The 13,906-nt window shown below is 40.0% G+C and overlaps 2 protein-coding genes across 2 annotated transcripts; one reads left to right on the top strand and one right to left on the bottom strand.

The window, feature by feature from the left end:
• Window positions 1-2,213: 2,213 nt before the first annotated feature.
• bag4 (BCL2 associated athanogene 4) lies at window positions 2,214-7,988 on the bottom strand. Its single transcript, XM_041232523.1, has 5 exons — window positions 7,699-7,988; window positions 6,687-6,812; window positions 5,865-6,077; window positions 4,872-5,129; window positions 2,214-3,248 (listed from the first exon to the last, which is right to left on the bottom strand). Exons 1-5 carry the CDS (start codon window positions 7,867-7,869, stop codon window positions 2,790-2,792), a joined length of 1,227 nt encoding a protein of 408 aa, XP_041088457.1. The 5' UTR covers window positions 7,870-7,988; the 3' UTR covers window positions 2,214-2,789.
• A 162-nt stretch (window positions 7,989-8,150) lies between these two features.
• LOC121302510 (U6 snRNA-associated Sm-like protein LSm1) lies at window positions 8,151-12,891 on the top strand. The gene is made up of 5 exons (XM_041232524.1): window positions 8,151-8,228; window positions 8,778-8,824; window positions 9,619-9,687; window positions 10,787-10,902; window positions 12,393-12,891. The coding sequence occupies exons 2-5, from the start codon at window positions 8,779-8,781 to the stop codon at window positions 12,561-12,563; spliced, it is 402 nt and encodes a 133-aa protein (XP_041088458.1). The 5' UTR covers window positions 8,151-8,228; window position 8,778; the 3' UTR covers window positions 12,564-12,891.
• Window positions 12,892-13,906: the final 1,015 nt, after the last annotated feature.

Raw genomic sequence — 13,906 nt, forward strand, 5'->3', positions numbered from 1 at the left:
CACTGAGCAGTGATGCACTTTGTTGTCTGTTAATAAAAATCTCTTTGCAATCAAATAATCAGTCTTGGATTGGACTCCTTTAGTGTGCATTTTCTATAACATCGTGTTATAGAATGAGAATGGTTAATTTGTCATTTTGTGACACTGGCACTTATAATAAACAAAATAAGTCTAGATAAACTTTGTGGAAGCATGGTAAAGCACGGGCATGTACAATAAAGCATGGGAACTTAGGAAAATACTTTGCGGCTCCCAGTGGGTAACTGTGGGCAGTTTCTGTGAAAATAAGCGGGCCTACAATGACAAAACGTGTTTTGCAGAAACAGACCAGCAAAATGCAAGTGTTCAATAATGGACAACTCTAAGGTGCGCATATTGTAAATGAATCACCGCTTTCTGTAAACAGGAAATGTGCTAAAAGAACCCTGCTAAATCTAGGAGAGGAACCTTAGTCCCATTGACCTGAGCCGCTGTGCTCTTCATTCATTGAGCTCCTTCTGCTCCTCTGCTCCTGATTCTATGTAACTTGATATTCCCAAGTTTGCATATGTGTTGTACTCTTTGGGGATATTGCTTATGTAAGGATTGGCACGTGGAATGATGCGGCTCTTTTGAAACAATAGGCTTTATTAGGTTGTGGGAACTGGTTCACTGCTTAACCTCTGTCTTAAAAGAAGAAAAGAAACACACAAGACTTAATTGTGCACTGCAGGGCATATATAAAAACAAAAAAGAAGTTTAAAATGTAGATGAACTGATTCATCTACATTAATTAAAAATCTCGTGCAGAAGGTTGCCGTCTCCTGAATTAATTGATTACTTTGTTGCTAATCGGGAGAGGGTCACTTGCTTATAACCCTGCATCTCGCTGCACTCTGCGGGTGTTTGGAGGAGAGAACGGAGCGAGCGCGGAGTTTAAAAGAAAAAAGTAAAATATAGGAACAGTGAAGGCTATTGCCCAGCCTGACCAGTATGGTTTTTGTGTGCGAGTTTTGTTTTTGTTTGAACCTTTTATTTCGCTCTGTGAGCACAGTGTTTTTTTTTTGTTAAATCTTTTATTTTTGTGTTGGGTCAAAAATAAACCGCGCCACAGCGTCTTTTTGCCCTGCGGTACTGCACTGCCTGTGTCTTCCTGCTTCTGGGCTGACATCACCACTCGGCCACCCTGTCACACATGCATGAGGTAAAGAGTGATTTAGCGTCAACAGACCCAGACAGCGAGAGACATACAGGCAAAACAACAAGCAGCGAGAGAACAAAAAGATACAACTATTCAAGCACAGTAAATTAGCTGAAAAAACTGTCAAAGATCTTTTATTTGGGCTTAAAAAAACCCTGTTTGGCACCAGTAAGAAATGCACCTCTGGCAGCCTCTCAGAGATGGCACGTTCATTTCAGTTCATTTTCCCTCCGTCTACTGCCATCCCATGTATTTAAGTTAGAAAGCTTTTGTTTCCATTTAAACTCACTGGAGTTAGAACATGCTGATATGTATTTTGACACAGTACTGTATTTTTAATTCAGGTGCTTAAGATGCTTATGCAAAATAAAGTGATTCATAATTGGTGTGCTTTCATCAGTTAGCGTGAATGCTTGCTGCAGCAATTCTCCCAGAAAAGTAAACGTCTCTCTCTCTCTCTCAGATTGTAGTCCTCCAGACCCCTTTTTCATGCCAGTGCCTGTCTCTACCCCTCTCTCTGTGGGATTGTAGTCCTCCAGACCCCTTTTTCATGCCAGTGCCTGTCTCTACCCCTCTCTCTGTGGGATTGTAGTCCTCCAGACCCCTTGGTCATGCCAGTGCCTGTCTCTACCCCTCTCTCTCTGTGGGATTGTAGTCCTCCAGACCCCTTGGTCATGCCGGTGCCTGTCTCTACCCCCCCCTCTCTGTGGGATTGTAATCCTCCAGACCCCTTGGTCATGCCGGTGCCTGTCTCTACCCCCCCCCCTCTCTCTCTTTTAGCCGAGCCAACGCCCAAACTCTGCAGCTGTGCCTCTTTCTGCAGCAGGAGGAGGGAGGGCGGATCTCCAGGGAGCACTCTGGCAGTATGAGGAGATCTCGTCTCATTCATGACGTGTGTCAGCTCACTGCTCAGAACCAGGGCTTGTCCTCAATGCAGAGCTGCTTTAAAGATCAGACACGCCCAAGCAGATGTGAGAGGAGAAGCAGGTACTGTACACAAACACAAAACACAGCCTCAATTTGAAGCAAGTGCAAAGTTTTTAAATACAAAATTTTACCAATTCCAAATACACAAAAATGCCATAAGAAAACAGTTACAGAAGCTGATTTTCACAAAGTCCCCATCTTTTAGTGATTTAAACCATGTCAAGATCAATTTAATACCGTTGAGATCAATTTAATAGACCCCTTTGTGTCTAAAAGGAAAACTAAACTGTATGTTACAAAGCTAAACGTGCAAGGTGGTAACATTTAAAAAACAAATAAATAACTTACGTGCACATAGGAATACATGAAATTACAGAAACCTGGTTATTGCTAGTTTCAGAATATTAACAGATAGGTTCCTTTTAGAAAAAAAAAAAAAAGCTCATTAAATTTTATCATCAAAATGATCCTGATTCAAACCTAACAAGCATCCTGTAACGACCAAATCTCATAACAGTGCATGTCAAGAAAGCTTTCAGCCAGCTCGGACACAGGTCAATCATCACTGTTTTTGAGCTCTCCGTCTGGTGGGCTGGTATTGAAAGAAGAACCGGACTGTAAAAACAGTGGAATTACTTGAACAACTGTCACGACAGCAGTGAGTCTGGTGGGCCCATCTACCTCAGAAGGCCTTCCTCTCCAGCCTGTCCAGGATTCCTTGGACCTTTTGTACGGCCTCCTTCCTGGCCTGCCTCATCGACTCCTGGCCCCTGGTTTCGATCGAGTCCAGCTCTAGCAGCTCCTTGGTCAGCAGCTCCTCCAGGCAGCGGTAGCTCCTGTCTGTTTTGTGGCCTACAAACTCGTTCACATCCTCCTCCAGCAGCCGGACGCGCTCCGTGACCTGCTGTATGCGAGGCAGGTCAGGGTTATTGCTCACCTGGGGTCCTTGCTGAGGGGGTGGCTCTTCCTCCATGGATTTCTGGGCTGGGTAGGGTTCTGGTTTCCTCCCTTCCTGGGTGTAGAGCTGGGGAGGGGAGCTGTATTCACCCCGCTGTCCGGAACCAGGGTTTGGTGGTCTTGTTTGAGGGCCAATTTGGGATGGATACTGGCCTGGGTGGGGGTACCCTGAATACTGAGGGTCCTGTTAGAAAAAAAAGATGCAGCAATTAATCCATTGTTGATCTCGACATCTTTTATTGACCTCAATGAAAAATGTTTAATAGTAAAGTATTCACAGTACAATACTTAGGGTCCTGCGTTTTACGCGACCTGTTTTCTTAGGCTGCACTTCATTCCTCCCACCGCAAGGTGGTCATGTAGTCTGCTTAATTAAACACCTTATTGAATAATAATCTCCCGATTCCTTTAATCATCTCAATTAGATGGCAACAGCAGCTATGGACATTTATTTAGTCATGCATCCCTTTATTACTAATATGTCTCATTCAATATTATTTCTTAGAATGTGTAAATAAATAATGCATAATAATTAAAGTAGGAACACAATTTGTCAACAAAATATTTAAAAAAACAGCACTGATTTCTGGAACAATTTATATAAAATACGGAAATCATAACATCAATGCAGTAAGATATATATTACAAATATAACACAAATAATAATAATAATAATAATAATAATAATAATAATAATAATAACAACAACAACAACAACAATACAAGGTTGTTTGCAAGCAGCACATTAAGTGCCACTTACAGTTTCATGAAAGAAAATGTCCCATGCATTAAATGTTGCTATTAAACTCAAGCATCGCCAGTTGGTTAACCCGGCCTTCTCTCACAGATTGACATAGTTTTGGCTGTAAGAAGAAACACTTCTTTCAGCACCTACAGAATTGGTTACAACTGACAAATATATTTTAGCCTTTTGTGCTAAATTGGGAAATAATTTTTCAGCTTTAATTAAAATTCATTCAAAGTCATTCTACTGCCATTTACTTTTGCATACAGTAGGTATTTTTCCATTTCTGATTTACAGTCAGCATCAAATCCTGGAACAGAATATAATGGGAGGGCTTCCAGATCCAAACTACACACTTGTTGTGGGTCAAATATCCTCACTGCCATCAGAAAGTTATGAGCCGGTTGAAAAAAAACGTGGTTTCTTTTTGCATTGATCCAGGTTGTAGTAACGACCCTACACATACTGTATTAATAATAACATTCCTATACTTGCTTTCAGTGGTATTTCGTGAAGAGGCCATGCATTTGCTCTTGAATACTAAAGTGTTCTCATTGTGTCCATTACTGCTGATTATGACATGTCTGCTTTGATAGGAAACTCGGATGCTGATTGCACCTTTAATACTTCTTGTTGCAAATGTCACATCTGCGGTTTCTATTTGTATGCATTCATCAGACAACCTGAGCACTGTTCCCAAAGTCATTTTTGCTGAACTGCCTTCAGAGAAAATCTGGCTTCCTTTGAACTTCATAGTGCCACATGTTCCTGTCTCTCTCGTCTACTTAAACAGCAGCTGATAGGACTGAGATTAACTTGTATTTAGGCAGCTACATGCTACAACATGCTGTTCTCTACCACTACCATTTAAACCTAAAGCAGACTGAACTACCATATTGTACTATTTCTGCTCACCATATAAAAACTGTAGCCATAATTTATATCCTTCAGTGTTAGATGAATTGAAAAGAATAAGACATTTCCCATTGTTAAATTTAACAAAGCTAAGTTCACCCCAAACCAACCCTGTGTACAGGAGCTATCCACCCACCAAGCACTTACCTTTGGATCGCAAGTTTGTGCTGAGGGGCCCGCACTAGGCCAGGCCTGGTGCTGTGAACTCATGAAGGAGTTCTCATACGAAGCAGCTGGTCTTTGCTGCCCTGCACTCCACTGTTGCTGTGGAAGCCCATAACCAGGTGCTTGGGGACAGGTCTCAAGCTGGGGCCCAGAGCACGACGAAGGCTGAGACAGGTAGGAAGGGTTTTGGGAGACATCGGCCCCCCTTTTGCCATACTGGTGGAAAGGGTAGCCTAGAGACTGTTTAAAAAAAATTAAAAGATATTTAAAATATAGCGTCAAATGAAAGCAAAACTCAAAATGTAACTACAATACTACTATCCGTTTATACCAACCTAGTAATTCAGTCTATGTGGTGTGGATAATAACATAGGAAACTAGAAAGGTTTTCTGAATATCTGCTTTACATCAGTTAGCATTCAATATCACATCGCCACCTACTGACTAAAGTGTACTATGCTGCTGGATCTGGACTACTGGTATACAATTCTGTTCAATGATTCATGGCCATGCCTTGACCTTTTTCCTGGGTCTATAACCCCAGCAATGAATTGGCTGTGCTCTACAAACTCTACCCACGTGCATATTAACTAAACTTGTTCAGAGGCTGCCACTAAAAGCAATAACTTCCCCTTTACACTAAGGAAAGACACTTTTATTAAAACAGCTCCTATGAGCACAGTCTGCAATGGCTTCCCAATCCCTGACAGACAGCCAGCAGGCAACACACATCAGATGCCAGGTAGTAATAGAAGGAAATAGGAATTGGTGTATTACTGATATGGCCGGGACACACCAGGGTTTTCACAAAAGGTGCCAGGGGATCTCATCTTCTAACTGTTCTGCCTCTTAAATATGTATAAAAAATTAGGAATGACCACCACTCCATACTCTGCAGAACCTGGTGGTTCATTGGAGGTCTCCTATCCAACATTAGCCAGGCCTGGCCTTGTCACCAAGGTCACAACGACATACCGTTTGGCTTTCCGGGACAGGATATGACGGGTTGCGCTCTAGCTGTCCTCCCACTCCAGGAGCCACAGGGTGGGGCCCAGTCTCACAGCGAACCTGAGAAGGGTAGGGTGGCTGGGTTGGCTGCTGGGCCTGGCAGTAGAAAGGGTTTGTAGGGTGGAGAGACCCAGGATACTGTGTGGGGTTGTAGGCCCCATTAGGGTAACCTGCCACTCCCTGTGAAAGAGAGGAGAAAATGTGTAAGCAAACAAACAAACAAACAAACAAACCATCAAAAACAATGTCCTTGCTCACTTCAAACAGAATTATCATATATTTCCTATTTGCCAATGATGCTGGTAAGTTAGCCTGCTTGGAACAATATAGTATCACAAGGAGCAATAACAGTATTGATGAAATCATATATAAACTTGACATCTAGGCAATTATTTTTTTCATTTATTACTATTAGGGGTGCAATTTTGTTGTTTAACAACATAGTTATTAAATGATCATTTGATCTAATTACGCATCATACAAGCAGCCAATCAGGATCACGACGCAGTGTTATCGTGACATCCTATTGTGACATGCATATCGTGACACGTATCATAGTGTGACATTAGTGTATCGTTACAGCCCTGCATTAATCCCCTTCGCAGGCGATTTCAACCCTGGCTGGGGGTTATAATTCTGAAGCATCTCATAAAATTAAATGACAAACATTATGTCTAAAAGTTTTTCCCAATGTCTTCAAAACGTTTCTTGATGTATTACTTCTTATGGCACTTTTGCAAGTTTTACAGATAGATACTTGTAACTGTAGAAGCCTATCCCAGTCAGTACCTGTTGATTATATGGCGGTTGCCCGTTTGCGTCAGATCCTGGTGAATAGGTGCCCGAATAAGGACCGGCTGGTGGTGCTTGTGGGTACCAGTAACTGGAAGGATATCCTGGGTATGGTACTGGCTCCTGCAAAAGACCAACATGTCTGACTGTAGGTCTGAGACCTGGCTCTGCACTGATCCCCCAAAGAAACATTTATTGTGTAAATATGAAATACAACGGTACAATCTGGTCTCTGCTTGAGCAAGGCCCAGGGCTGAAGGGCCCAGGAGAGGTCAGCGAGATGCCCTTGCTTTGGAACCATGTCGCTGTCCCTTTCACAGGCGCTACATTTAAATAAATACATCAAATTAATAAACAGGAAGATTATACAGGTATTACAGTATCGTTAGATAACTCTTAAACGTGCAATTTTCAGTTATTGCTCTTACCACATACCTTTGATTGTTGTAGTGTATTAGTTTCATGTACAGTAGTACAATAATCACGTTCACATCACGTGACTGGGTTGTACTTTGAAAAGATTTCAGCACTTACAAAAACTAATTTTTTTTTTTTTTTTTTACACCGCGGATATGATGTGTTCCTAGTTTATATATATTAAAACAGCAGAATTACTGTCAGTTTCCTTCAGCGTTAATATTTGCGACCTGACAAATTACGAAACACAATGTTGCAATGTTAATTTAAGGGCTGTTTAAATGTTGTCCATTTTTTTTTTTTTTAACATAGGTTAGCAACAGCAGCAAGCCCACCACCAAAACAGTATACACACATAAGCATCAAGACTTGTTCATTTACATTAACAGAAGCGTGGACAAGAGAACCGCGCTTTGCAATGCCACACACATTTACTCAATGTAAACCCTTAATGTCTCCGTTTGGTGATATCGGATCTGTACTTTCCGGTCTCCTGGACTGCTGTTGCCAGTTTAACTTTAACTTTTAAAAAAAAAAAATAAGTCACACGCATGTTTTACAAAACAAACACAGCTTTAGACGTGTATCTCACCTGTGTTACTCCATGGGCAGGCCAGTTCATAGTTTCCGAGTTGTTGCAATGAGGCCAGTTACCTTTAGCATGGTGGTGCACTGCCCAAGCAGGATCTCCACCATTTCCAATACCTCTGTCGGTCACAACACCGTCGTATGGCTTTGAGCCCTGATTCCGTAGACCTGACATGACCTGCAGATATTATTCTATGTTACTGTACTAGAGTTGCAATCTAGGAACTGTACTCGTAAAAAAAAAAAAAAAAAAAACAAGGACAAATATGAAAAAATGTGGTACTGTCGCTTTAAGTTTGGAAGCTCGGTTTTCCTTGTGTTCAGTTTTCACCGGATGGCACTACGCATGTGTCAACGGGGCTAACTCTTATTTTAACCAAAAGGCTTTTGCTGTTTGCAAATTGGCCGCGACTCGGGTTTGGAGGGAAGCCTATTGGTGAAAGGCAAGGGTGCAGCCCCCCCACGACCGGGTGTCACTTCTCATGGGGAGCATTCAAACCGGACAAGGCGATATTCAAAACATCTCCCCAAGATGTATGAAAGGCTACAACAAAACAAGTGAATGTTTAATTCACCATGCCCTAAATCTTTAGGGGCCGGTTTTTCAAAACTTTTTCAGAAAATGTCATTGCCGGAGTACTTGTGTCCACATTACAAACAGTTATGCTTACGAAATTCGTTTTGTTTTTTAAAGGAATCTCGATCACAAACTCTAGGATTACAAAATCTGGATCGCTTGATCCAGATTAAGTTTTGAAAAACCGGCCCCAGGTGTGTGTGTGCAATAGATTGTGCTCCATCACATAACGCAATCAGGGCGTTTATTTTACATCTACTAGCGTGACTGCTGCGTTTGATTTAATAATACACTGTCTAACTAAACCAAATCTTCGGTATGTTTGCGCCCATAAAGGGTTGTTTAGCAGTGATAACACGAGTGGGTTAAACTGAAGAGGAAGTGTCGTTGTGTGCTGAAGGCAGCACTTCCCTTTGAGAAAGTGATGCACAGTTTGAATGGCGTGTGACCTGAAACAGTTTAAATACATAAATAAACAGAAGAAATACTTTCCCTCCCCTTTGCAGAATGAATTACATGCCGGGGACAGCTAGCCTCATTGAGGACATCGATAGTAAGTAAATAAGGTTGTGTAAATAAGGGTTTTTTGTAAATAAATGGTCTGTTGACATGTATTCATAGCATTGTTGGTTTCAATCGTCCGTTCATTAGGAGTGCATTAAGCGCAAAACTTTTTTGTTTGCACTTAAAATAATTGGTAGGTGATATTTTCAGAATCATGTCTCCATTAAGGGGTTCCAGATGCCTAAACGATTAAAATAGTCACCACAGAATTACAAATCAATTCATTTTATCTTTATAGCAAAATTAGGATAAAAGTTACAAATTCAGTTGAAAATGAAAATGATCGTTTGTTTTGTATTAAATGTATTTTATTTGTAGAAAACATGTCATGCTCCTCAAAAAACACTAAAATCACTCCAGAAGATACAGCTTAATATAGGGGGGCGTGCCTGTCAAACACACCTAATTAGTGATGCTAAATTTATGTTCTTGTGTGCATTTTTTTTTTAATGCATCCTTTAACAAGTACATCTAAATGGAAGCCTGCTTATTTTAAAACAGTCCTTTCAGTTGTGTATTTTTTTGTGTTCCCTGAAAAGGACAAGGGTTGCAACGGGCCACAGTGAAATAATCAGTTATGTGTCATGCTCTTTTTAGTGTCACTGAAGTCAGTTTTATAGGGTCTTGTATGTGAGTGCTGACTGTAAATGGTTTTTTATTGTTCTATACTTGCAAAATACTTTCTCCTCAAAAATACTGCATGGAATAAAAGCTTGATTAATTTGCATGTGACACAACCCTCTGCCCCAGTATTATTAAATTTGTTTATTTTTTTTCTTTTAGAAAAACACCTGGTGCTTCTCCGAGATGGAAGAACGCTGATTGGCTTTTTGAGAAGCATAGATCAGTTTGGTATGTAAGTATAGCACAGTGAGATTGACTTGTGGTTTGAGTTATACCTGAGAGCATAATATATTCACATCCTTCATTTTAAGCCTGTATGTATGTGTGTGTGTGTGTGTGTGTGTGTGTGTGTGTGTGTGTGTGTGTGTTGTGTGTGCGTGTGTGTGTATATATATATATATATATATATATATATATATATATATATATATATATATATATATTAGCGGTCAACACCTCGAGCCTCATCGGATGTAGATAATGCGAAAGGATAATGCTATATCTATTACGATACAATCCATATTTTGTTTTTTTTTAGACGCGGCAACAGCTTGTAACTCGGGCACCGTTTTTTGTATTGAACATTTTAATGCTATAGTGCTACTTTGATTGCTTGTTTATTTCGCATTGTGTTTCACACTGGACACGGTCATTTCTTGCAGAGATTACCCAAAACCCTTAATTTCACATTTTTAATGTAGCGACTTTTATTCTAGCAGTTTTTATCTACATATGTGGTCTTTCATGATGTGCTTTTTTTTTTTAGTTTTGTAGTCGCCAATTATTTTTTATTGTCTCCCAATTTAGAATATCGAATTATTAGTTTTAAGCTCGGCTCACCGCTACCGCCCCTGCGCTGACTCGGGAGCGGCGAAGACGAACACACGCTGTCCTCCGAAGGGTGTGCCGTCAGCCGACCTCTTCTTTACACGTTGCAGACTCGCCCTGCAGCCACCTCGGAGCTACAGTGTCGGAGGACAGTGTAAATCCAGGCAGCTTACAGGCAAGCCCGCAGGCGCCCAGTCAGACTACAGGGGTCGCTGGTGTGGGGTGAGCCAAGGACACCCAGGCCGAACTAAGAGGAGTTATGATGGGGGGAGGTGTGAAAGATGAGAAGGCTGGGTTGAAAGATTAATTACCTGGGTCTGGGTGGGTTGTGATGAGTTGTGAACAGACTATAGCGGGTTTGTAACACAGAGGAGAATGAAGCGTTCCAGGATGTCTGAAAGAGACTGTGTAGCAGTACACTGGCTACTCTGATTGTGTAACTGTGATCGAGCTTAATTACCAAACTATTTTTAATTCTGATTTTGTTTTTCATTTACAGCTAATTTAGTCTTGCATCAGACGGTGGAGCGAATCCATGTAGGCAAAAAGTACGGAGACATCCCTCGAGGAATATTTATTGTAAGGGGAGAAAATGTTGTTTTACTTGGAGAAATAGTAAGTGTTTTTACTTTTTTTTTTTAAATAAAAACATCCTCTAGACTAGTCGGTTGCAACAGACTTGAGAATGTGTCCTTAGTTCTGTACTAGCTAGTTTGGTATTGTCTGTGGATCATCCCCAACTCTACTCTCTTAATGCCAGTTGCAACGAAAAAATACAGGGAACAAAGTTTGGGATCAGCCGACACACAACTTTAGTACAGACCTCAGGATTAAACTGATAAATTATTCTTTGTGTATGGATAATGGCAGAGAGTGGGGTGGGGATAGGAGAGTAAGAGGAGTGCTGTATTCATGCACTGCAGATTCCAACTATAATTTGAAAGCTCGACTTTAAATGTTCTCTTGCATTTTTTTTCATTCTGTATTTGTACATAATTTAATCTACATCAAGCATTCTTGTAAATGCTGATCCGTGCTCATTTGACTGCTTGTTTTTCACTGTTCAGGGAGGGAAAAAAAATAATAATCTGGCTGTCCCAGCCTTTCACACCGCATAAAAGTAGCGCACTGCATAGAATATTCCTAACTTGGTTGGAATGACTAAATTAAACCCACAGTTTTAGTACTTTTCATTTTCAACAATATAAAATATGTTCTACAGTGTTGCCAGTGATATGGGAATATCCCTATAGTATGTGCTTTGGAGAAGTTAGCTGCATAGTAACAGAAGTTAATGTGACTTGTGAATTGTACCGTTTGTGTGTGTGTGTGTGTGTGTGTGTGTGTGTGTGTGTGTGTGTGTGTGTGTGTGATCGATTTCAGCTTGTGTCCTTTCTTTTGTTTTCATTTTCGTAGCAGACCTTTGTTGCAGTCTCTGCTTCCCTTGTGTTGGAGGGATAGTCGCACATGCGTGTACACAGCTACTTTGCACAGGCATTGTGATGGATCTAGCTGCCGCATTGCCTGTACCCAGTGCTGTGTTTTGATAGTGTTTCATCACAGCACTACCATTTCAAACCAAACAGCTTCCCATTTGCAGTTGGCTTACCTGTAAAGTAGCTGCCTGCTCTTTTGTTTGTACTGTTTTTGGCTCCACATCCTCTTCATCCTCATCTCTGAGTGATAAGTCAATATGCTGGTATCGAAATCCTCCGAACCAACTTCACTCAAGTTGCTCATTATAGAAAGCCACGTAGGCTGCCTGGTTTAGCTTTCGCTACAAACTATAGTCATACAGTTTTAGGTGCGCACTTCCTATAGCGTGAGAAATGTGCACGGTATGTGCGTGCTATGTCACGGGTCATGACAGTGGAGAGTTTGGACTTTGTAAACTGCGTGGAAAATTGGACAGATACAGATTTCACGTATCCTTTTAATTTCGTGTTTATAAACCATTCAATCTAATATGACACATTCAATGCCCCTTGGAATGCTTTGTTTTTGTTCTAGTTATGTAAACGCATCGTTGTTTGATTTAGAGAATCTCGTGTATCATAGCAGTCAGTCCCTGTTGCCTGTGTGACGTGTTCTCTGTTTGCTTTGAGGACCTTGAGAAGGACAGCGACACGCCTTTACAGCAAGTATCCATCGAGGAGATTCTGGAAGAGCAGAGGGTGGAACAGCAGGCAAAACAGGAAGCTGATAAACTAAAACTCCAAGCCTTAAAGGGCAGGGGACTTTCTATCCCGCGGGCAGACACCCTGGACGAATACTGAAACTGTCCTTCCTTTTTTTTTTTTAAACCAGATTATTCAGTTTTAAATCAAGATGACGTGTTGTCCTGGAGATCAAACACGGACACTGACGAAGCTCAGAGAAGCAACAGCGTTGAATTAAGTATCTAAAAAACAAACTTATTTAGTTTAATGAAAAGGAATAGTGGAGTCTAACTGCACCTTTTTAATTTCCATTCTCAGACGCACTTATTTGAAGCTGCTGTAGTTATTTTGATATTATGTTTTGTTTTTGTTTTTTTCCCCCCACCTTGCCCCAAATTGAGTCACGTTAAGTTGGCTTGAGATTATAATTGTTTTTGTTACTATATAAATAAAGAAAAAGCAATCTAAGAAGTATAATTTTATATTATTTATATATATATATATATATATATATATATATATATATATATATATATATATATAAAGAAAGCTCGTGAATGATCAAATAATTAATGATTTAATTTAAATACCATTAATTAACTAATAATCTGTGCACATTTTAAATAAAGGCCGAGCTCTATAGTGGTTGTCCAGCACGTATCATTATTTCAAATTTTTTTTAATTATTTTTTTCTTGTAAAAAAACTTTAAAAAAAAAAAAAAAAATTAAAAATTAAATAAAAAAGTCCAATGGGAATTTGGTCATTTTAAAATCACGTTAGTGTTATTTGTATTTTAGTAAATGTAACAAATGTTAAGTGATATGGGGCAAATGTGTGTCTTTTCGTTCACATAAAGTCAGAAAAAAACATATGAATCCAAATTAACATGTATTTATACTAAATACAAAAATTACTACAAAAGATTTAGAAGAGAGTAGTTTTTCGAGATTTACGATTATACTGTAAATACAGTATAATACATGTTAATTTGGATTCATATGTTTTTTTCTGACTTTATGTGAACGAAAAGACACACATTTGCCCGTTTTCCCATTGGAAATAGTGATATTTTGAAATATCACTGTCCTGGTCACAAAAGCAAAGTTTGTGGGGAATAATAGCCATTTTCTATACTTTTGAGGCAAAAGCAATTAGGAAATAACACTTACTACCCAGGAACAAAAATTGTGTTACATAGTGTAATTAGAATTATTCTGCTACCCAGGGTTCGAGTCCTAGTTGTGCCTACACCAGATGTGATCTGTTCTGCTGTATGGAAGCATTTTGGGTTCCAGAGAGACAGTTCAGCCTAATCCTAGTTTATTTGAATCTAGTAGCCGCCTATCATGACCATGGCGGTTTTAAGGATATTGGAGACCCAACATACTCATTTTTCTTCCTTTAATTGCAACAGCTTCAGTATCATTTTCAATAACCCCCATTTCAACTTTGAATTTC

Source organism: Polyodon spathula, chromosome 29 (assembly GCF_017654505.1).
Source record: "Polyodon spathula isolate WHYD16114869_AA chromosome 29, ASM1765450v1, whole genome shotgun sequence".
NCBI classification, from domain to species: domain Eukaryota; kingdom Metazoa; phylum Chordata; class Actinopteri; order Acipenseriformes; family Polyodontidae; genus Polyodon; species Polyodon spathula.